The sequence below is a fragment of the Mustela lutreola genome, chromosome 8 (assembly GCF_030435805.1).
Source record: "Mustela lutreola isolate mMusLut2 chromosome 8, mMusLut2.pri, whole genome shotgun sequence".
Lineage (NCBI taxonomy): Eukaryota > Metazoa > Chordata > Mammalia > Carnivora > Mustelidae > Mustela > Mustela lutreola.
In genome coordinates this window covers 126,436,560-126,460,308 of record NC_081297.1, presented here as the reverse complement: position 1 = coordinate 126,460,308, position 23,749 = coordinate 126,436,560, and the positions used below count along the sequence as shown (strand labels likewise).

The 23,749-nt window shown below is 38.9% G+C and overlaps 1 protein-coding gene across 1 annotated transcript in view; it reads left to right on the top strand.

The window, feature by feature from the left end:
* The window catches only part of LOC131839280 (uncharacterized protein C3orf20 homolog), a 121,051-nt gene that overhangs the window by 71,753 nt on the left and 25,549 nt on the right, over positions 1-23,749 (top strand). The window contains exons 10-12 of the mRNA XM_059186555.1: positions 11,185-11,344; positions 13,333-13,558; positions 20,958-21,255. Of these exons, the coding sequence (XP_059042538.1) occupies positions 11,185-11,344; positions 13,333-13,558; positions 20,958-21,255 (684 nt within the window). The remainder of the gene's footprint in view (positions 1-11,184; positions 11,345-13,332; positions 13,559-20,957; positions 21,256-23,749) is intronic.

Here is a 23,749-nt window from a genome sequence, read left to right as displayed (position 1 = left end):
TGTATCATTATGGTTTCAATTTGTATTTCCCTGATGCCCAGTAATGTTGAGCATTTTTTCATGTGTCTGTTGGCCATTTGGTTGTCTTCTTTGTAGAAATGTCTGTTCATGTCTTTGGCCCATTTATTTATTTATTTGCAGAGGGAGAGAGAGAGCACACAAGTAGGCAGAGTGGCAGGCAGAGGAAGAGGGAGAAGCAGACTCCACACTGAGCAGGGAGCCTGATGCAGGGCTGGATGCCAGGACCCCGGAATTGTGGCCTGAGCCGAAGGCAGATGCTTAACTGACTGAGCCACCCAGGCACACTGTTTTTTGCCCATTTCTTGATTGGATTATTTGTTCTTTGGATGTTGAGCTTGATAAGTTCATTATAGATTTGGAATACTAGCCCTCTATCTGATATGTCATTTACACATATCTTCTCCCATTCTCTCAGTTGTCTTTTGGTTTTGTCGACTGTTTCCTTTGCTGTGCAAAAAGCTTTTATTTTGATGTAGTCCCAATAGTTCATTTTTGCCTTTCTTTCCCTTGCCTTTGGAGTTATTGCCTGTGGGGTGCCTGGGTGGCTCAGTCATTAGGCATCTGCCTTCCACTCAGGTCAAGATCCAAGTATCCTGGTGGTGAGCTCCGTGTTGGGCTCCCTGCTCAGAGGGGAGCCTGCTTCTCCTTCTCCAGCTCCCCCCTTCTTGTCTTTCCTCTCCCACTGTCTCTCTCTGTCAAATAAATAAATAAAATCTAAAAAAAAAAAAAAAAAAGAAGTTACTTCCTGTGTTCTCCTCTAGGATTTTGATGGAATTCTGTCTCACATTTAGGTCTTTTATCCATTTGAGTCTGTTTTTGTGTATGGTGTAAGGAAATGGTCCAGTTTCATTCTTCTGCATGTGGCTATAATTTTCCTAACACCATTTGTTGAAAAGACTATCTTTTTCCCATTGGACATTCTTTCCTGCTTTGTTGAAGATTAGTTGACCATAAAGTTGAGTGTCCATTTCTGAGTTCTCTATTCTGTTCCATTGATCTATGTGTATTTTTTTCTGCCAGTACTATACTATCTTGATGACAGCTCTGGTTTTGTTTTTGTTTTTGTTTTTAAAGATTTTATTTATTTGGGAGAGAGAGACCATGAGAGGAGAGAGGTTAGCAGGGGAAGCAGACTCCCTGCAGAGCAGAGAGCCCGATGCAGGACTTGATCCTGGGACTCCAGGATCATGACCCAAGCTGAAGGCAGTCGCTTAACCAACTGAGCCACCCAGGCACCCTTGATGACAGCTTCGTAATAGAGCTTGAAGTCCATAACGGTGGTGCCACCAAATTGGTGAGAATTTGGTTTTCTTTTCAACATTCCTTTGGCTGTTGAGGTCTTTTCTGGTTCCATACAAATTTTAGGATTATTTATTCCAGCTCTGTGAAAAATGTTGATAGTATTTTAACAGGGATTGCCTTGAATGTATAAATTGCTCTAGGTAGCATGATATTTTAACAATGTTTGCTCTTCTAATCCATGAGCATGGAACGTTTTTCCATTTCTTTGTGTCTTCCTCAATTTCTTTCATGAGTGTTCTTTAGTTTTCTGAGTACAGATCCTTTGCCTCTTTGGTTAGTTTTATTCCTAGCTATCTTATGGTTTTGTATGCAACTGTAAATGGGATCAACTCCTTAATTTCTCTTTCTTCTGTCTCATTGTTGGTGTATAAGAATGCAACTGATTTCTGTGCATTGATTTCATATCCTATCATTTTACTGAATCGCTGTATGAATTCTAGCAATTTTGGGGTGGAGTCTTTTGGGTTTTCTACATAAAATATCATGTCATCTGTAAAGAGTGGGAGTTTGGCTTCTTCTTTGCTGATTTGGATGCCTTTTATTTCTTTTTGTTGTCTAATTGCTGAGGCTAGGACTTCTACTACTATGTTGAACAACAGTGGTGACAGTGGACATCTCTGCCATGTCCCTGACTTTAGGGGAAGAGGTCTCAGTTTTTCCTCATTGAGTATGATATTTGCTAAGGGCTTTTCATAATTGGCTTTTATGATATTGAAGTATGTACCCTCTTATCTCTGTGCTTTGAAACTTTTTAATCAAGAAAGGATGCTGTACTTTGTCAAATGCTTTTCCTGCATCTATCAAGAAGATCATATGGTTCTTGTCCTTTCTTTTATTAATGTAGTATATCACATTGATTGATTAGTGAATGTTGAAAGACCCTTGCAGCCCAGAAATAAGTCCCACTTGGTTGTGGTGAATAACTCTTTTAATGTACTGTTGAATCCTATTGGGTAATATCTTGGTGAGAATTTTTGCATCCATGTTCACCAGGATATTGGTCTGTAATTCCCCTTTTTGGTGGGGTATTTGTCTGGTTTGGGGATCAAGGTTATGCTGGCCTCATAGAATGAGTTTGGAAGTTTTCCTTCCATTTCTATTTTTTGAAACCACTTCAGAAGAATAGGTATTAGCTCTTCTTTAAATGTTTGGTAGAATTCCTCTGGGAGCTTTCCAGCCCTGGGCTCCAGTTTGTTGAGAGATTTTTTTATTACTGCTCTAATTTCCTTGGTGGTTATAGGTCTGTTCAGGTTTTCTATTTCTTCTTGTTTCAGTTTTGGTAGTTTATACATCTCTATGAATGCATCCATTTCTTCCAGATTGCCTAATTTGTTGGCATATAGTTGCTCATAATATGTTCTTATAATCATTTGTATTTCTTCAATATTAGTTGGGATGTCTCCTCTTTTTTTCATGATTATATTTATTTGGATCCTTTCTCTTTTCTTTTTGGTAAGTCTGGCCAGGGGTTTATCGATCTTATTAATTTTTCAAAAAGAACCAACTCCTAGTTCGTTGATCTGTTCTGTTATTCTTTTGGATTCTATTTCATTGATTTCTGCTCTAAACTTTACTAATTCTCTTCTCCTGCTGGGTTTAGACTTTACTTGCTGTTCTTTCTCCAACTCCATTACATGTAAGGTTAGCTTGTATATTTGAGAACTTTCTTGTTTCTTGAGAAAGGCTTTTATCATTATACATTTCCCTCTCAGGACACCTTTGCTGCAACCCAAAGATTTTGAACAGTTGTGTTTTCATTTTCACTTGTTTCCATGAATTTTTAAAATTCTTCTTTAATTTCCTGGTTGATCCATTCATTCTTAAGTAGGATGCTCTTTAGCCTCCATGCATCTGAGTTACTTCCAATTTTTCTCTTGTGACTGAGGTCCAGTTTCAAAGCATTGTGGTCCGAAAATAAGCAGGGAACGATCCCAATCTTTTGGAAAGGTAGCAGTTGAGATTTGATTTATGACCCAGAATGTGATCTATTCTGGAGACTATTCCATGTACACTCAAGGAGAATGTGTATTCTGTTGCTTTAGGATAGGATGCTCTGAATATATCTGTGAAGTCCATCTGGTCCAGTGTATTGTTCAAAAGCCTTTTTTTCCTTATTGCTCTTCTGCTTAGATGATCTGTCAATTGCAGTGAGGGGGTGTTAAAGCCCCTTACTATTACTATATTATTAGTGATGTGTTTCTTTGATTTTGTTATTAGTTTGTTTACATGTATTTGGCTGCTGCCATGTTAGGGGCATAAATATTTACAATTGTTAGACCTTCTTGTTGGAAGACCCTTTAATTATGATATAGTGTCCTTTCTCATCTCTTATTATAGTCTTTAATTTAAAATTTAAATTGTCTGATATAAGGATTACCACTCCAGTTTTCTTTTGATGCCCATTAGCTTGATAAATTGTTTTCCACCCCCTCACTTTAAATCTGGAGCTAAATTTGGGGCTTAAAATGAGCCTCTTATACACAGAATATCAATGGATCTTTGTTTTTTATCCAATCTGATACCCTGTGTCTTTTGATTGGGGCATTTAGCCCAATTTATAGTAATTATTGAAAGATACAACTTTACTGCCATTCTATGAACTTTATAAAGTCAGTTTCTATATACTGTCTCTATTCCTTTCTGGTCTGTTACTTTGGGGCTCTCTCTTCACTTAAAGGATCCCTTTTAATATTTCTTTTTTTTTTTTTAAAGATTTTATTTATTTATTTGACAGAGAGAAATTACAAGTACATTGAGAGGCAGGCAGAGAGAGAGAGAAGGAAGCAGGCTCCCCGCTGAGCAGAGAGCCCGATGCGGGACTCGATCCCAGGACCCCGAGATCATGACCTGAGCCGAAGGCAGCGGCCTAACCCACTGAGCCACCCAGGCGCCCCCCTTTTAATATTTCTTGCAGGGCTAGTTTAGTGATCACAAATCCTTTTTCTGTTTATCCTGGAAGCTTTTTATTTCTCCTTCTATTATGAATGACATCCTAGCTAGATGAAGTATTCTTGGCTGCATACTTTTCTCATTTCGCACATTGAATATATCATGCCAGTCCTTTCTGGCCTGCCAGGTCTCTGTAGATAGGTCTGCTGCCAGTCTAATGTTTCTGTCCTTGTAGTTTATGGACCTCTTGTCCTGAGCTGCATTCACGATTTTCGCTTTGTCTCTGAGATTTGCAAATTTTACTATTAGATGACAGGGTGTTGACCTATTTTTATTGATTTTGATAGGACTCTATGCCTATTTCCTTCCCCAGAATAGGGAAGTTCTCTGCTATAATTATAAATATACCTTCTACCCCTCTCTCTCTTTACTCTTCTTCTGGGTTCCCAATTATTCTAATATTATTTTGCTTTATGGTATCACTTATCTCTTAAATTCTCCCCTCATGATCCAGTAGTTGTTTATTTCTCTTTTTCTCAGATTCTTTAGTCTGCATCATTTTGTCTTCCGGATCTCTAATTCTCTCTTCTGCCTCATTTATCCTAGCAGTTAGAGCCTCCATTTTTTATTGCATCTCATTAATAGCCTTTTTAATTTTGACTTCATTAGATTTTAGTTATTTTATTTCTCCAGAAAGGGATTCTCTAGTGTCTCCTCTGCTTTTTCTCAAGCCCAGCTAATATCTTTATAATTGTTTTTCTAAACTCTAGTTCCAACATCTTACTTACATTCATACTGACTAGGTCCCTGGCAGTCAGTATTGCCTCTTGTTCTCTTTTTTGAAGTGAGTTTTTCCATCTTGTCATTATGTCCAGAGAAGAATAGATGAATGAGAGAATAAAACACTAAAAGGGCACCAATGATTCCAGAGAAATATACACTAAGCAAATCAAAAGAGACCCCCCCAAAAAAAATTAAAAAGAGAGAGAGAGAATATAATCAGAGAGGTGAAGAGAACAGAGCAATACACTGGATCCTGTGTGTATTTTGGTCTGTTTGTTAGAAAACTAGATCCCGGGAGCCTGGGTGGCTCAGTGGGTTAAGCCGCTGCCTTCAGCTCAGGTCATGATCTCAGGGTCCTGGGATCAAGTTCCGCATGGGGCTCTCTGCTCGGCAGGGAGCCTGCTTCTCTCTCTCTCTCTGCCTGCCTCTCCATCTACTTGTGATCTCTGCCAATAAATAAATAAATAAATAAAATTTAAACAAGAAAACTAGATCCCAAAATTGTAAAGAAAGAAAAACTTATATAAGTACAAAAACAAAATTAAATACAATGAAAGGATAGAATGTAACTGTAAAAATGAAAATTAAAAGACAAAAGAAAAGAAAAAGAAATATAAACTGACAGGTGAAGAGAACAGAGCCATACAGGTGTATTTTGGTCTGTTAGAAGACACTGCATCCCAAAATCATAATGAAAGAAAAAGTTATATATAGTTATATACATACAAAAATAAATATAATGAAAGGATAGAATGTAACTGTAAAAAGGAAAATTTTAAAAGATTTTAAACAAGAGATAAAATAAGAAATTGGTTGAAGAAGGAAAGAGAAAAAAATTAAAACTGAAAGACTAATCATCGGGGAGAAACCATGTATTCTAGATCTGTTTTTCTCTAGAGCTAGAGTTTTGCAGTTCTCTGTGATGGGTATATTGTTCTTAGCTGGATGTTCTTGCTGATCTTCTGAGGGAGGGTCCTGTTATATTGATGCTCAAGTGTTTTGCCTGGGGCAGAATTGTACCACCCTTGCCAGGGATAGCCAAATAAGTAGTTCTGTGTGGCTTTTGTTGCCTGAAGGCTTTCCTTGCAGCTTTAGAGGATGAGAATGAAAATGGTGGCCTCCCAATCTCCAGCCCCAGAACAGAAAGCTCAAGGCCCTATTCCTCAGTGTACCCTCAGGGAAAAGCAGTTGATCACTCCTGTCTCCCTGGTCTCTGTGCCACTCCCACCGGGGGAGGAAGGGGTCTCCCTACAGTTCTGCCACTCTCTGAGCCCCTGTTCTGTGACCAGTAACCTGACCAAGCCAGGGTTTGTGGTAAATGGCAACTCTGAGCTGAGAGCCCAATCCTGGGCTTGCTGATTGCAGCCAGCTTCTTCGCTTCAATGCCTGGGAACTCTGCCCCACTCAGGCACCTGCAGTCTTCCTGTGATCCCAGGGATCCTGAGACCACACTGTCCCACCTAGGATTCTGTCCCACTGTGCCACCTGAGCACCTTTCAGGTAGAGATACCCCTCACCAGTGAGCAGACATCTAAAAGTTCTGATTTTATGCTTCACTACTATGCCATTTTCTGATGCCAGCTTATGGAGGTTCCCTCCCCTACAGTTTATCTTCCAATATAGCACCTCAGATTCACTTCTCCATACCTCCTACCTTACAGAAAGTGGTCACTTTTGTTCTATTTATACAATTGCATCTATTTTCTTAGATCTCCAGTTGAGTTCACAGATGTTCAGAATGATTTGATAGCTATCTAGCTGAATTCCTTGGACCAGACAATACTGAAGTCTCCTACTCCTCTGCCATCTTAGACTATCTAGGACTCTCAGTCACAATTTTCATACACTGCTGGAAGAAATCTAAAATGGTACAACCAATATGGAAAATTTTAGCACTTTATAAAATTAAAGTTATACCTACCATGTAACCCAGCAATTCCATTCCTAGGTATTTATTTACTCAAGGAGAGTCACCTATTTTCACACAAAGACTTCTACATGAATGTTCATAGCATCTTTATTCATAATTTAAAAAAACTGGAAACCATTCAAACATGCATCAGCTGGTTGCTGGTACATATATACAATGCAAAATCACTAATAGAAAGGAATGAGCCACTGCTACACAAAAACAGATGAGTCTTAAAATCATGCTGAGCAAAAGAAGCCAAACATGAAAGAGCAGCCACTATATTATAATCCAGTTATGTGAAACTCAAAGATCTTTTGGAGTCCAGGGGGGGTTGCTTGCAAAGGGGAAGGAGAGAAATTTGGAAGATGTTGGAACTGCTCTGGATTTTGATTGTGGTGTTCACAGGGGTATACATTTGTCAAAACTCATCAAAAACATACTTAATGAGTGCCATTTATTACATGTAAATTATACCAAAAAGGTTGATAAACCATAAAAAAAAGAAAGAAAGACTTCAAAAAAGAGGCAGGTTCAGCACTGGGTCAAGTAGAAGAAGAGATCTGTAGAAGAGCCACACTTTGAGCATCAAATGGATATGGTAAGGGACATGAATTTGAAAGGACTATGATATGTTGCCAGATCATCTGATTATGAACCCTTTTATTCTTTGAAGTGGTACAGAAAGGGGAAAGCAAGGGGCTTTTTCATGTTATTTTATTCCTTTTTTTTTTTTTTTCACCCATTTGTTCTTCTGGCTCAGTCTATTACTTATACAAACTCAAAGAAATAATTTCTATGGAGTATATACTCCTATAGGCGAGGCAGGATGGTTCAAAATTTTTAGGTTCATATATTACCTCTTTGGTAATACATATCTAGTCATTTGAAATAACACTTCTGCTTTTACATTTTCAAAAACTTACTTCTCACAAATGTTGGTCATGCCTGTGAACTATTTAATTTCATCAATTCCATATAGAGTCTTTCCCTGTTAGCAAATTCTGGGTTTTAGCCACTCTTGGAGAATTTTGTCAATTTCATTCTATTAAAAGAGAACATCTAGAGAAATTGCTTTGGTTGTGAGGAACCAATTCAGTAAACATGTGATGGGGAGAGACTTTCAAAAGCAGGGAGCCAGTGCAGAGAGTTTTGGTATCTAAGAGATTTTTTTGAGTAAAAAAATGCATTCACTTTGGTTTTGAAATTAATATTCATTTTAATTGAAGTGACTGATTTAAAAACTCAGTTTGCATTGTTTTAAGGCCACCAAAATCTATTTTATCTATATATTCTACTAAAATAACAATTGTCTTTACCTTTCTTTGATTAATGTTTGATTAACTGAAATTTAACTGACTATATCTTCATAAACAATTAGACTCACATACAACTTAATGAATAATAATCTCATATTTTAAAGTGTATTTATATTTTTAATATATTTTGCTTCCCTTTAAGTACCTCAAATGTATATTTATAATCCTAAGCAAAATATTCTCAAGTTATTAATCTTTATAAAGCAAATAAAAATAAATTGATGGGAATCTCAAGTTCTCTTAAATATTCCAATTATTTTTTTGAACTTAGTTAAATTATCTTAAACCTTAAAACTTAATAATCACAAATTCTAAAATCAGTTGACCCAATTTAAATTGAAAGCCCAAGTGTAATCTCTCAGATTCTCTAATTCCTCAAAACTTCTTTAATATTTCAAACATAGCAAATACACAAGATGATCCCAATGATTCAAAATTCACTCATACACTTTAAAGTTTTAACATTGTCAGATTACTTTATCTCTCTATTTGAATTCTAAATTTTTCTAGGGATTATTTATTTGCCAGATTTTTGAGATTGAGATTCAGAACCCAAGATACATGTTTTTGGGCAGTTTTTATCAACATCTCAGATGGGTTCTCAATCCTTTTCATAGTCATTATAACAGAAGAGTCCAAATCTGAGTCCTTCTGATAGGGTTGATTTTTCCCAGATTCAAATTAAAATCTTAACTTTACATCTGATTTTTGTAGACCACATTTCTTAAAATTCTTGATAATTCACTTCATTAATCTCTTCCTGGGTCATTCAATTCCATACTTTTCTTCAAATTCTTCCTGGGTTCTGTTCATCTCTCATATCTTCAACAGGCTCCGCCATAGCATCCAACTGGATAATGAGTTAAGTATACAGTTATGGGGGCGCCTGGGTGGCTCAGTCAATTAAGCCGCTGCCTTTGGCTCAGGTCATGATCTCAGGGTCCTGGGATCGAGTCCCGCATCGGGCTCTCTGCTCAGCAGGGAGCCTGCTTCCCTCTCTCTCTCTCTGCCTGCCTCTCTGTCTACTGTGATCTCTCTCTGTCAAATAAATAAATAAAATCTTTTTTTAAAAAAGTATACAGTTATGTACAATTTTATATGTAAATATGAAAATGTCCATGGGATGCCTGGGTGGCTCATGACCTGCCTTCAGCTTAGGTCATGATCCCAGGGTCTTGTGATCAAGCCCTACATCAGGCTTCCTGCTCACTGGGAAGCCTGCTTCTCCCTCTCCCACTTCCCTTGTTTGTGTTCCCTCTCTCACTGTCCCCCTCTCTCTCTGTAAAATAAATAAATTTTTTTAAATCTTAAAAAAATTGTCCATATAATTATGTCTACTTAATGATTGTATGTAAAACTGAATTATCAGTTTTAGTTACATTTGGTCACATAAGCTCATCCAAACCTGAGTAACCACTCTTTATGCCCAATATTATGAGAAGATCACACATACTGCTCACTGTAACCATATATTTAATTTATTTTTCTTTTAATATCTTTATTTTATTTTTTCAGTATTCCAAGATTCATTGTTTATGCAATACACCCAATGCTCCATGCAATATGTGCTCTCCTTAATACCCACTGCCTGTATTCATGATGTACTTCTCTTAGAAACTTTCCTCTGCTAAGTAGAAAATCAACATTATGAATGTTAAATTTCCTACTTAATCTTTTGAAACAGTCTGTGCTTATATCTAAATGGCCCTTCTGCTATGTTTTAACTATTTTGATTTTGTTTTAATATAGTTGATATACAATGCTACATTGTTTTGGGGGTACATCATGGTTCAACTTCTCTATACCTTATGCTATGTTCACCACAAGTGTAGCTACCATCTGTTACCATCCAACACTTTGACAATATCATTGTCTATATTTCTTATTCTGTGCCTTTTTTCCCCATGACTTATTTATTCCATAACTGGAAGCCTATATCTCCCATTTCTCTTTGCTGACTTTACCCCATTCCCTATGCCCATCTCTCTGGCAACCATAATTTTTTTCTCTGTTATCTATAGGTTTGATTCCACTTTTTGTTTGTTTATTCATTTGTTTTGTTTTTAGATTTCATATATAAGTGAAATCATATGATATTTGTCTTTCTCAGTCTGACTTATTTAACATAGTACCCTCTAGGTCTATTTATGTTGTTGCAGATGGTAAGATCTCATTCTTTTTTATGACTTCCTAACATCTCATTATGAATATTATCATATCTTTCTTATCCATCCATCTAATGATGGATGTTTAGGTTGCATCCATATTTTGGCTATTGTAAATAATGCTGCAATAAACATAGGGTTGCATATATCTTTTTGAATTAGTGTTTTCATTTCTTTGGGCAAATACCCAGTAGAGAAATTTTGGGATCATATGGTATTTCTAATTTTATTTTATTTTTAAAGATTTTACTTATTTGAGAGAGAGAGCATGAGTGAGAGAGCACAAGCAGGGGAGCAACAGGCAGAGGCAGAGGGAGAAGGAGTCTCCCCACTGAGCAGGAAGCCCGATACAGGGCTCTATCCCAGACCTGGGATCATGAGCTGAGCCAAAGGCAGATACTTAACCATCTGAGCCACCCAGGTGCCCCAGTATTTCTAATTTTAATTGTAATTTACCCACCTAGTTTTTCCATACTGTGAGCTCCTTGAGGATAGAGAGCATGGCTTTTTCTTGCCCATTTTTTGTTGTAAAATATACATCACACAAATTTTACCATTTTAACCATTTTTAAATGCATAATCCATGGCATTAAGTATATTCACAAGGGAACATGATTGTTATACATAACCATAGTCTTGGTTTCTGGCACAGTACCTGGCCCATAAATATAACTTATAAATATTTGTTGATTGAAAGAATAAGCAAATAAACAAATGAATGAATTGATGTTTTATAACCGTATAGTAAGTAATCTATATGAATTATAATATTTATATATAATTTCCTGTTTTGAAGCCTTCAAGTTTAACAGACACAATGAAAATAGCTACATTTGATCCTATAATGGACATAAGCCCTTTCTCTGACATCCCAACAGTTATTAAATTAAGAAGACTACAGAAGAAGGTCAAGCACATCCTATTTCACTGGCTGGATTACTACAGATTTACATTGGGTCAGTTATGGAATCCATTGTATTTCTCCACATAACCTGTTCCCATCATTCAGACTTCCAGAAGATCAATATTTGAATGCCTCTTCCTTCCAAGGTTCCCAAGGTAGTGAGTTTGTAAACTGTAAATCAGTATACATAGAGAGTCTTATCATGGATCCAGGTGATGAGCCGTAGCAAAAAAACCAAAGGAGATGACCTTAATTTCATTTCCTTTCCCTCTTTGGAGAAGATAATCCATTTGATTAATTGTGTTTTCATAAGGAAAGGTGCTTTCATGTTCATATTTTGGATCAGGAAATACTCTTTTAAAAAAAAAAGATTTTTATTTATTTATTTATTTGACAGAGTGAGAGAGAGAGAGATCACAAGTAGGCAGAGAGGCAGAGAGAGAGAGAAAGAGAGGGAAGCCGGCCCCCTGCTGAGCAGAGAGCCCGATGTGGGACTCAATTCCAGGACCCTGGGATCATGACCTGAGCTGAGAGGCTTAACCCATTGAGCCACCCAGGCACCCAGAAAATACTCTTATCCCTCATTATTCACTGTAATTAGGTTCTATAAGGTCTCAACAAACACTGAATTAGCCAATATTGAACCACTGCTCCTAGGAGAAATACGGGTGAGGCTCTTGTGCACCTCTGGTCATAGCATTTTTGTCACCCTGTCAATACATAACCATATTTTATGTGTTTCTGTCTGAAGATACCTTATTTAATATATATTGTTGAAACATTAACAGTGAATTCATGGCCAATAGCGCTGTAACTCATGACTCCACAAAGCTTATTTAACTCCTGTGTTTTCTCTATAAGAACCATCACAGCCATCTTGCACTTTGGAATGCTAGACAGCATTCAGTACTATACTTGCAGTCTATTTTGAACAGCAAAATCACCAACAAAAGGCACAAAAAATGCAAAAGACTTTGGCACTGAAGAGGCCATAGAAAGGATACTTGCTTATAATATGAGATTATAAGCAAGAAGGCAGAGCATCACCTTGTTCAACGACAACTGGGAAAATGCAAGATGAAACTTAAGTTTTTCATAGCTCCACACATCTACAAGTGACCATGAAAGTGCTGCAGATACTGATTTAGGGTTACAAATAAACTGTAGCTAATAGGCAAATTCACAAGTACAGAATCTGCAGATAAGGAGGATTGACTGAAAGCTAAATCCCAAAGAAAAAGCTTCTGAGGAAGCTTTTTTATTATTTATTTATTTATTATTTATTACTTTGAGGAAGTAATTTGCTACTCATGATGGCATACAGTAAAGTATCGCAAAAGATTTGCCACAAATGTTTTACACAGGAACTAAGAAATGGAAATCCTAAGCCCTCAGGACAGTGGCTGGGTGGGGGTTGAGCCCCTGGGATAGTTGATTCTACCATCAGTTGACAGGTTCGATCTGGGATGGTTGATTCTAGTAAGTTTACCACAATGTGCCATACCAACACATCATATTTTCTTTTGTTTATATCAGATTTTCTATGATAAGTATCTATATGTATAAGGGTTGACAGTTTACAGTTTTCTAGATGATTAAAAAGAAAAGGCTAGGACGCATTGGTCTATTGCATGGTCAAAACACAGCCTTCAGAATTAAACAGACCTGTTCAAAGCCTAGTTCTGCCTCTTTCTAGCTGGGTGAATATGGACTTTTTTGTGATATCATTAAAATAACAGTACTCACATAAGGAGAGTACTTACTTCAGTTGGATAAGGCATTTAAAGATATCTGGCAAAGATAAGCACAGACAATAAAACTCCCATGGATTAGATTTCTTGATAACCTAGACATTTTCTATATTACATAGATGCTGTGTATGCCCTGGGCAACCAGGAAGTGCATTTAAAATAAGAGAACCAACAGAAGGCACTTCTGTAAGTGGGTGAAGGAGTGTTCAGGTTATTGCAACCAACGTAGCCTACTGGCACCTTGGTCCACTAAAGGTTTTCGGTGATGTATATTCTGTTTACATTTCAGGAATAGACTCCATGCACATTGGCAAAATGCCCAAGCTTCCAGAAAAAGGGATCAGGAAACAAAAAGTCTCATCAGCAAGATTTCCTCTGAAACAAAGTGCAGAGGAAAAAGATGAGAGTAAAGAGTACCTTCGATACCGGAACACCTTCCTAAAACTGAAAGGTGTCTTTAAGCCTGTGCCTCTCTTTCGCACCCAGAAGACCCCAGGCAGCAATCCGTCCTTCAGGTACCAGACTCATTTGTCTTAATAATTCATAGTACAGTTTATATTCGAAAGAGCTTCAGATGGATGTCTCATTCAGTCCACCCACAAATGCCAAGCAAGACCTGTTACGTTGCTTCACACAGGAGTACTTTCTAAGCAGGGTGGGTTAAGGTGTCACCACTTATGTGCTATTAAAGAAATACTTTTCCTAAAAGTGGGACAAATTTATATGCCTAGATTCAAGCATCTGAGTTCTCTCCACCCTGCTTCCCAAGAGGAATTCAAATCAATCAGGAATCAAGACTCAGTTTGTTTTCATCTCTTTGGGGAGCACATATTTGAAACCTGACCATATATTTGGGCTGAAAACTCCTGACTCTGTGTTTGGTGATGGTAAATGAGGGCCAGGAGTTGTTGCTTCCCTTACCTTCTTGCACAGTTCTTCTGAGAGAAATGTGTCCTTGTTTTCTTCATCAGCATAAAAAGCCAGGTTCTCTATGCATCTCTGAGTCTCACTACCAAACAGGGATGCTTCCCACCTCAGGTGTCACCTCCCTCCAGGTCCGGGGGCAGGGGGGAGGCGAGGGGTGTCGGATGTGGGGGTAGGTTGTCTCTACACTGGAATTCATTCTGAGTAGCAGTGTGAAAATCCCTAGGATTTCCAGTCCTAGTACTGCTTCAGTAACATTGGAAACAATAAATTTAAAGTGGCAAATGCCATGAGGTAAATGTTTCTTGTATTGAAAGCATAGACAGAGCCACCTGGATGGCTCAGTTGGTTAAATGTCTGCCTTCGGCTCAGGTCATGGTCCTGGGGTCCAGCCTCATAATGGGCTCCCTGCTCAGTGGGAAGTCTGCTTCTCCCTCTCTCTCTCCCCCTCCCCCTGCTCATGCTCTCTCTCTCAAATAAATAAACAAAATCTTAAAAAAACAATGAATAAAGCATTGGCAGCAGACTTCATAAATGCCACTAAACAAGCAGTCCTACCTGACACCTGCACATGGGAATTCATTCAACCAAAAACTGTCATCTGCCGCCTTCCAGGCATGTGGCAGTCAACAACACAAAGACTTGGTCCCTGTCCTCCAAAGACTTCAAAGTATGAATGAATACCATTAATCAGTGGAAACTAAGGAAGTAAGTGCTAGCAGAGCAGAAGAGATAGAAGGCTGAAGAAATTTTGTGGAGAGAGAGATTTTTTTTTTTTTTTTAGAAAGGATTTTTTTTTCCCCCAGGAGCCTTTGAATAAGGTTTGTAGTGATTAGGAGAATTGGGATATGCAAGTAGGGAGAGCTGGTACTCCAGGAGGAGATGTATAATAAGGACGGTGATGGTACTAATAATGTCAGGGATGGCTAACCTTTACTGAATACTCACTAGACACTAGGTACCGGGCAAAACACTGTACCTACAGGATTTAATTGAATTCTCATGACACACCTAAGGGGTGCAATTATAATTAAGCCCATGCTGCAAAGACACAGCTGGTGAGCAGAGCAGGGATTTGAGTAAAGGCATATAGATAGGTCAGCGCAGGCAAGTTGGAGGAATGTTGAGCAGTTTGGTTTTCCTGGTGCTTAGGGTATGGAAGATAGGATAACCAGGATTGAGGCCAGATCATGGAGGGCCTTGACTCCAGGCCAGAAATGGGTACAAGTAGCAAAATTAACCAAATCCTTTAAAATCCACAGTGATGCAGCAAACAGACACTGTGTGAGTCAGGCCTAAGATGTTTATTCAGGCTTTTAAATTTCCTGTGAAAAGTCAAAACCCAGTCACTTCACATTTAAATGTGGAATTACTTTTATGACTCAGTTATGTGTTGCAATGATATCTGAAGAGATTAATATTAATTCAATAAGGGCTCCATTTATTTCTATAAAAACTTAATGGAAACTTTTAAGTCTGCAATTGGACTCTAAATCTTGAAATAAGCATAATAAGGGCTCCATTTATTTCTGTAAAAACTTAATGGAAACTTTTAAATCTGTAATTGGACTCTAAATCTTGAAATAAGCATAAAGGCTTAAGCACCATGAATGAGAAAATCCATCTTCCGTGCATCACTTCTCTATATGGGTTTCATGCTCTAGTTCAATTTCCAGACAAATCCTATGCATGGAGGACAGGCTGACACCAGGCAGAGGGAAAACAGCATAACACCCTGATAACACGCTAGCAGAGAATATTAGCTATGAGACTTCAGCAGTTGCATACCTCTCTTTATCCATAGAATGGGGATAATAAACCTACTTCACAAGACTGTGAAAGAATTAAATAGGATGAAGCATGTTAAGTTTTTAGCACTGTCTACCATCCCATAATGTCCCAATGTAAGACAGTTAATATAAACCAGCCTGTTAGTGAGAAAATGTACTATTTTATTGTGTGCTTAAGAAATTCAGATTGAGAAACAAGATGGGATTGGGAGAGACACAAACCATAAGTGACTCTTAATCTCACAGAACAAACTGAGGGTTGCTGGGGGGAGGAGGGCTGGGAGAAGGGGGTGTCATTATGGACATTGGGGAGGGTATGTGCTTTGGTGAGTGCTGTGAAGTGTGTAAACCTGGTGATTCACAGACCTGTACCCCTGGGGATAAAAATATATGTTTATAAAAAATAAAAAATTAAAAAAAAAAAAGAAATTCAGATTGACTTTCTATACCTGTCAATATTTTGGGAGTCTTCGAATTCTTTTTTTTTTTTTTTAAGATTTTATTTATTTATTTGATATAGACAGCAAGAGAGGGAATTCAAGCAGGGGGAGTGGGAGAGGGAGAAGCAGGCTTCCCGCTGAGCAGGGAGCCCAATGCGGGGCTCGATTCCAGGACCCCAGGATCATGACCTTAGTTGAAGGCAGATGCTTAAAAACTGAGCCACCCAGGTGCCCCTGATTTTTTCCTCAATTATTTTTTCCACCATTATTCATCCTGAGAATTCTAAACATCCCTGTTTATAAGTACTTTTTAGATTTGTTCTATTATTTTAATTCTGTCTAGATCAAATCCATCTTCTGACTATTGATTTTGTAGGTTATCTTTGTTAGAATTAGCTTTCTTTGATATGTTTTCAGGTTTTTTACTCTAGGCTCATCTTTCTGTGGTGTATGTGTATGTCTGTATATTGAGTGTACTTTGAGTGAGTGCATTGTGTGTATGTGTGTGTGTGTGTGTCTGTCTGTCTGTCTTTTTGCCCCTCCTGCCTGGTGAGTTTTCAGTTGCCCTTACCCAGAACCCCAAGGCTTCACTGTCAAAATCAGGTCCAATTATGGTGGGGTGGCATCCTGCCCCATGAATATTAGGAATATTGTAGACCAAGTCTTCAGGCCAGCAAGCAGCTTGGTTTAGTCCTGGCTGACAGATACACTAGCTGATCCATTGGAATTGCTCAGGGATGCTCAGAATGCCTCTTCAGAGGCCCTGATGTTGGTGTGCTCCATATTTACCTGTGAGAGGCTTCGCAGACAAAGGTGGGGATGAAGAGTAAATGGTCATGGGAAAACAAGAAGGTGTTACTGGGGCTGGGACCTCTAGTAGCCTATTCTTTACAGGATGGAGATCAGAACCTTCATTCCAAACATTCCTGGTTTATTTGATGGTAATTGCATCCTACTCTCAGAGCTCTCTGCTACTGTGCAGCCACTGGCAAAGATGGTATTCTTAGGTCTCTTGTCCCCTTATCACTCATATTGTGTACCAAATCATGCATGCTAAAAGTTGTGTTTGTTTTTTTTAATCATGTGTTCTTTGGGGTATTAGGTAACTAACTCTAGAAATAACATTAATATATTTGAAGAGGAAAAACAAAGTGGGAGGATTTGCCCTACCAGATTTCAAGAACTTTTGTGGAAGGTGGGGGTACGTGCCTGGGTGTTTCAGTGGGTTAAGCCTCCTTTGGCTCAGGTCACGATCTCAGGGTCCTGGGATCAAGCCCCGCATCGGGCTTTCTGCTCAGCGGGGAGCCTTCTTCCCCACCTCCCACCTGCCTCTCTGCCTTACTTGTGATCTCTCTCTGTCAAATAAATAAATAAAATCTTTGAAAAAAAAAAAAGACTTTTTAGGAAATAATAGTAACTAAGATAGTATGATATTGGCACCAGGCTATTTAGATCAATCGAATAGAAGAGAGAGCCCCAGTCAGACCCAGACAATATGGAAATTTGATATAAAACAGAAATAGCAATACAAACCAGTTAGGAAAGGATGGATTATTCAGTCAGTGGTGGAGGGACAACTGGTAGATAATAATATAGATATAACTGGTAGATAATAATCTACCTACCTATCTATCTATCTTCCTTCTAAGTAGGAAGATTCCTACATCCCATCATAAACTGCCGGTAGACTAAAGAGCTAAGTATAAAAAGCCAAATAATAAAATATTTAGAAGAAAAATAAGGAGAATATTTTCATCGCCTTGTGGTAGAAAATAAATTCTTAAACCAAACACACACCAAATCACAGAAACATAAGGGAGACCATTGATTAAATTTAACTACATTAAAATAAAAGCCCTATATACAAAAGAAGGAAAGTACAAAAATTTCATTGCAGCAGTTTGCAATAGTTAAAAACAGTTGGTTGAGCATCTGACGTGATTTCAGCTCAGATCATGGTCTCATAGGTTGTGGGATTGAGCCCTGAATTGGCGGGGGGGGGGGGGGGGGGCCTCTGCACTCCGCAGGGAGTCTGCTTGGGATTCTTTCTCTTTCCTTCTCCCTTTGCCACTCCCCACTCATTCCTCACTCCTTTCTTTCTCTCTAAAGTTAATAATCTTAAAAAGAAAGAAAGAAAGAAAGAAAGAAAGAAAGAAAGAAAGAAAGAAAGAAAGAAAAGAAACTACCCATATTTCCATAACCAAGAGGATGTATGAATTTTTTTATTGTGGACATCTGTCATTTGTTTTGACCATCCAGCATCTGAATCTACTTTATGCCTAGGGACTCCCTGCTTGCCAAGGCAGAGTCTACTTTCACACTAGATGACAAAAACGCCAGATTGTTGCTTTCTCGGTCCCCTCTGAAGCTAGGGCCCAGGCACATGACCCAGGTACCGCTAGTACCATAAGCCTGCCCCAGATTTTCATGCAGCCATAAGGGCTTCCTAACCCTCTAGGCAGGGAGGGGCGTCAGGGGCACAGGGCCCCCAGAGGCTGTGGTGGCAGTGGTTCTCACCACCATGTTCTGGGTCAGCAGGACCATCAGCTATGGCTGTGGTGCCCCTAGTGGGCAAGTTTTACAGTACAATTTGGGACATTTCCCGTGGGTCAGTGGACCCTGCAAGCCTGATTCTTCCACCTTTCCAAAGATTTTCTGAGTTTTTTAATACATTCCTTTGTTTCTGTTTGTTTGCTTAAATTAGCCAGTTTGTTTCTGTTGGTGTCAGCTAAAAACCTTAACCCTGATAGATTATGGATTATGACATATTGTGTAACATACATGAGAATGCATACATCAAAATCAGGGCAAAAATTGGGTGAAATCAAGAGAAGTCCTTGGGGCTGTAAGTTGCATCTGAAATTATAAAAATGAAAAAAATATATATATAGAAAGTATAGTAAAATACTAAGATTTGATAAAGCAGAGTGGTATGTACAAAGCTTCACTTTCTTCTTCACTTTTTCGTATGTAGGCTAGCACATGAACACACTGATACACACATGTATAGACTTTTATTATTACGAATACAGAACTACTAAGAATATGAAGGTTTCAGAGCAACAGTATTCTATTGAAATTATTTGCCTCTCTTTCCAAAAAAGAAGATCCATTTCTGAGTGAGTCTGTATTTAAATTCACTTATACACATTATGACAAGAAAGGGGAAAAATTTTTTTTGAAAATAGATCTAGTAGGGCATGAAGGTGAGAACTGAAATAACATTATATTTATATGTGGGGTTTTTCTTATCACAAGGAAATATATAATCATCTTTTCTCAGAAATGTGCTTCTACCAAGGGGAGGTATCAAGACTTTTCAAAAAGCACAACTTCAACAAACATAACTGGGCATTTATCCCATTTACTAAGTTCCTCGGGTTCAGCATAAAGTAAATGAAGCCAATACTGAATATTCTAATGATAATTTAAAAAAAAAAGACTCTTCTAGTTACCCAGGAATGCCAGGTTTAGTATTTTTTTTTTAAGATTTTATTTATTTATTTATTTATTTGTCAGAGAGAGAGAGAGAGCACAAGCAGGCAAAGTGGTAGGCAGAGACAGAGAGAGAAGCAGGTTCCCCACTGAGCAAGGAGCCAGATGCGGGACTCAGTCCCAGGATCCTGGGATCATGACCTGAGCCGAAGGCCGTGGCTCAACCAACTGAGCCACCCAGGCATCCCCAAGAATGCCAGTTTTAAATAACTTAATTAAAATATTTTATTTAACAAATTTCAGGATCACATAAAAATTCTTTAAGCATAATTAAAACTCACAAGATTTGGTTTTATAAGCCTCATAACCTCCCTAGAAGTTTTGTGGAAACATAAACTTATCCCTGCATTACAGATGTTAATACTGAGGTATAAAGAAATCAGAAGATTTATAGTTAGTGGAGAGAAGACAGATTAGAGTTAGTGGACAGAAGACAGATTCAAATTTAGCTTTCTGATTTGTATTCTTGCTATTGGGTTACATGGTTTATTTGGTCTATTAATAGGCACCAATCAGCTCAAAAGTATGCTGTAGGTGTTTCATCTCCAGTCAGTGAGCCATTGTAATAGAACAACAACAAAAAAATACACGTGCATTCAAGTTCCAGCTTTGTCAGTTACTACTTGGGTGCTTTAGTCAATTTATTGAATTTTCTGAGCGTTAGTTTTCCCCATTTATGAGACTGGAATAAAGTGAGTATCTTACAGACCAACTTTGATGCATTCTTCTTGCATTTGTCAAACTGCAATTAAGACTCTTAAGTCTCACTCTTACTGGTCAATTACTTGCAATCATTTAGATTAATTAAGTCCTCTGAACACAAGGCTTATATTTGTTTCAGAGCCACAGGTGCTTATGTAACTGAAAAGGTTTACATTCAATTCTTTCAGTGTATTGAAAAGTGTTTTAGCACATTGGCACATAAAATTCTATCCAGAATTACACTTAAATGCTTTACCAAAGTAGCCACTTTGGTTTCTTCTAAAGTGATACTCTTTCTGCCCTCTCAGTTCTTTTTTTCTTTTTCTTTTTTTTAGATTTATTTATTTGAGAGAGAGAGCAGGAGCACAAGCAGAGAGAAGGGCAGGGAGAGGAGACAAGCAGATTCCGGGCTGAGCACAGAGCCCAACATGGGGCTGAAAACCCAGGACCCCAAGATCCTGACCTGAGCTGAAATCAAGGGTCGTTGCTTAACTGACTGAGCCACCCAGGTGCCTCTGTCCTTTCACTTCTTTGAACATGATTTCTTACCATTACATTTCTAGGCTTCCTCCTCCTCCCATTAAGAACAAGGATGCATGGTTTGATCCTCGGCTGCTCTGTCCTGTGGTCCTCAGGAGGATATTGTGTGGGCAGGAAGGGGGCACATGCCAGTGTAGCACTTACAGCGTCCCTGAAGTGACAGACCTAGAGTATGATCACCTTATAAGCCACCGGCTGTCCTCCACGGATCAGCTCATTGTAGTCCACGTGTTCTCAGCTAGCAACGTGGACAAGACTACAAAAGAAATGGCCAAAGTGTACAGAAAACTGAACAGATGTAAAAGCATGCCTTGCCTTCAGGTGAGTGTCATGTGTATTAAGACATATTGTGACTAATGTTTACTTGCTCTTACATCTTAAGACATGTCCTCAGCCACACAAAAGGCCATGGAGGAATTTCTGCCCCATTTTTTCAATTGAGGTATGACCTTCATATAATAGAGGTCACACATCTTAAGGGCATATAGCTTAATTAATGTTTATATATGTGTACACCTATATGATGACCACCCAGATCAAGACACAGAGTACTCCCAGGCCCAAAAAAGCTCCCTTTTGCCCTTTTCAGTCAGTAGCCCACCTACCTCCTGCCCCTGGGAACCACTTTTCTGACTTCCATCACCATAAATCAGTTTTGTCTGTTTTAGACCTTCATATCCATGGAATCACAGTGTACACATTTTGAAACACACAGTACGTTGTTGTGCTTCTTTTGCCAGAGACTCGGAAGGTCAATACCAGGCATGTCAGCATCCTCGCATCTTGCCCCCATGATGGACACTACTAACCCAGCATCCTTTTCAGCCGAGCCTAGACTGGGCCCTAAACTCCTTTCCCTGACTGCACTGCAAGCAGCCTCTACCAGCTGACCCAAGTAGTAACTCGTGAAGCCTTTTCCCCACGAGAGCCTTTACTCTCAACACATTTAATGAGTATCCTCTAAGCCTAGTTGATTCTATCACTGTGACATTTTTTCACATTTGAGCCTTTTTTCCAATTCCATTGTGTCTGCCTATTTCAGGCTTTCGTCACCTCCCATCTGATTCTCTCCAGTGACCTCTCTGATGAGTTTTCCTGCCTTTGGTCTTGGCGCCCCTGGTATTTGTTATATGTTGCTGGGTGTTCTTTTTAATATACGGACACGAGGGCATCATTCTCCTGCTGACAGTCTTCTAAGGACGTCCCTTCAGGCCAAATCCAATTTCTTTAGTATTACATTGAGGTCCCCCTCCTAGTGGGGCTCTTCCCACCCTGACTGCTCAGTTCCCTGTCCCAAACCCAGTGATAGCCCCAGGGGATATATTAAAGAACCTTTGCAGAGTCCAGGTCTGAAGCTGGTGGGAGCTAAGGACTTGGGCCACGTTGCCCTTTGTGGACATGCTGCCACTAAGTGGCCTTTTAAGATGTTGCCCTAAGTAGCCCTGAACTTCTTTTGAGGGATGTTACAATATATTTTCCAGCCTAGTGTCCCCTATTTGAAGCCCAAAGTGAAAATTGTCTTTCTGAATGAGAAGCTTTACTTCCCATCGAAAAAAAAAATTTTTTTTTAGATTTTTATTTATTTATTTAATAGAGAGATCACAAGTAGGCAGAGAGGCAAGCAGAGAGAGAGGGGGAAGCAGGCTCCCCGCTGAGCAGAGAGCCTGATATGGGGCTCAATCCCAGGACCCTGAGATCATGACCTGAGCTGAAGGCAGAGGCTTAAACCACTGAGCCACCCAGGCGCCCCCAATTTTTTTTAATTTATAATTTTCTCTGATACTATTCTTTCTTTTCTTTTTCTTTCTTTTTTTTTAAATGCAGTGTTCCAAGATTCATTGTTTCTCTGCTACTATTCTTACTTCCTATAAACCACCTCCAGTCTTTTGCTAAAAAAGCAGAATATAAATAAATCTAAAATGTAAGTTTTGATGAAGGAAATATTATTTCATCCAGCAGAATTGATAGCAACCTTGTAGGAAAGTGACATGTCATTTTGTAACTTTGAATGGTGAAGAAAGAGAATACAGACTTAATTGGCTGGGTACCACAGGGTACCCTAGATTCTTTTTTAGATCATTTTTAGATTTAAAAATGAAGGGAATGTTCGCATACCAGAGACCCTAAAGGGAATACAAATAAGAATGGGGAAGATCATAAAACATGTTAACATTCACCTAAGAACTCCAGTCTTCATCAAAATGGTGGCCTGGTCAGACCAGGGTCTTGGCTCCCACTTCCTTTTCTTTCATTCCACCTAACCAGGGAACTGGGAGGACTGTGTGATGCTGAAATTGTTAAGCTGCACTTGGAAGCTGGCCAGCAATAAGAATTCATGGGATACTCTGGTGGAAGCATCAAGGGTGTAGACAAAGCTCCTAGAAGGGTAGCCTGAGCCATAGGGATATGGGATGGGTTCTGGGAGCACAGGGAGCACTGGTTCTGGGAGTGGCACCCTCACCCTTCCAGCCTGCCCTGAAACCAGATTCCCCTGCCCAGAGCTGGAAGCTTCTTGATAGCAGGGCCCTGTCTTGCTCACCATTGCAGCCCTAGTGCTGGGCCGAATACATGGTTAACATCTACAGTGTATTTGTCAAGTGAATAAATGAACCAAAAAATGAATGAATGTTTCTTTAGTCTGAAGGCCAGATATGAGGGTATCTGGTCACTGCTAATTCTTTCTTGGTTTCATAGGAAGTGCCTCTGGGACCATGGCTTGTGAAAGGAACTAGGTCTCCCCTGAAGAGACAGACAAGCTAAGTGGATGAGAGAGCAGGACCATAGTCAGGAAGAGTTCAAGTCCTCAGAAGGACAA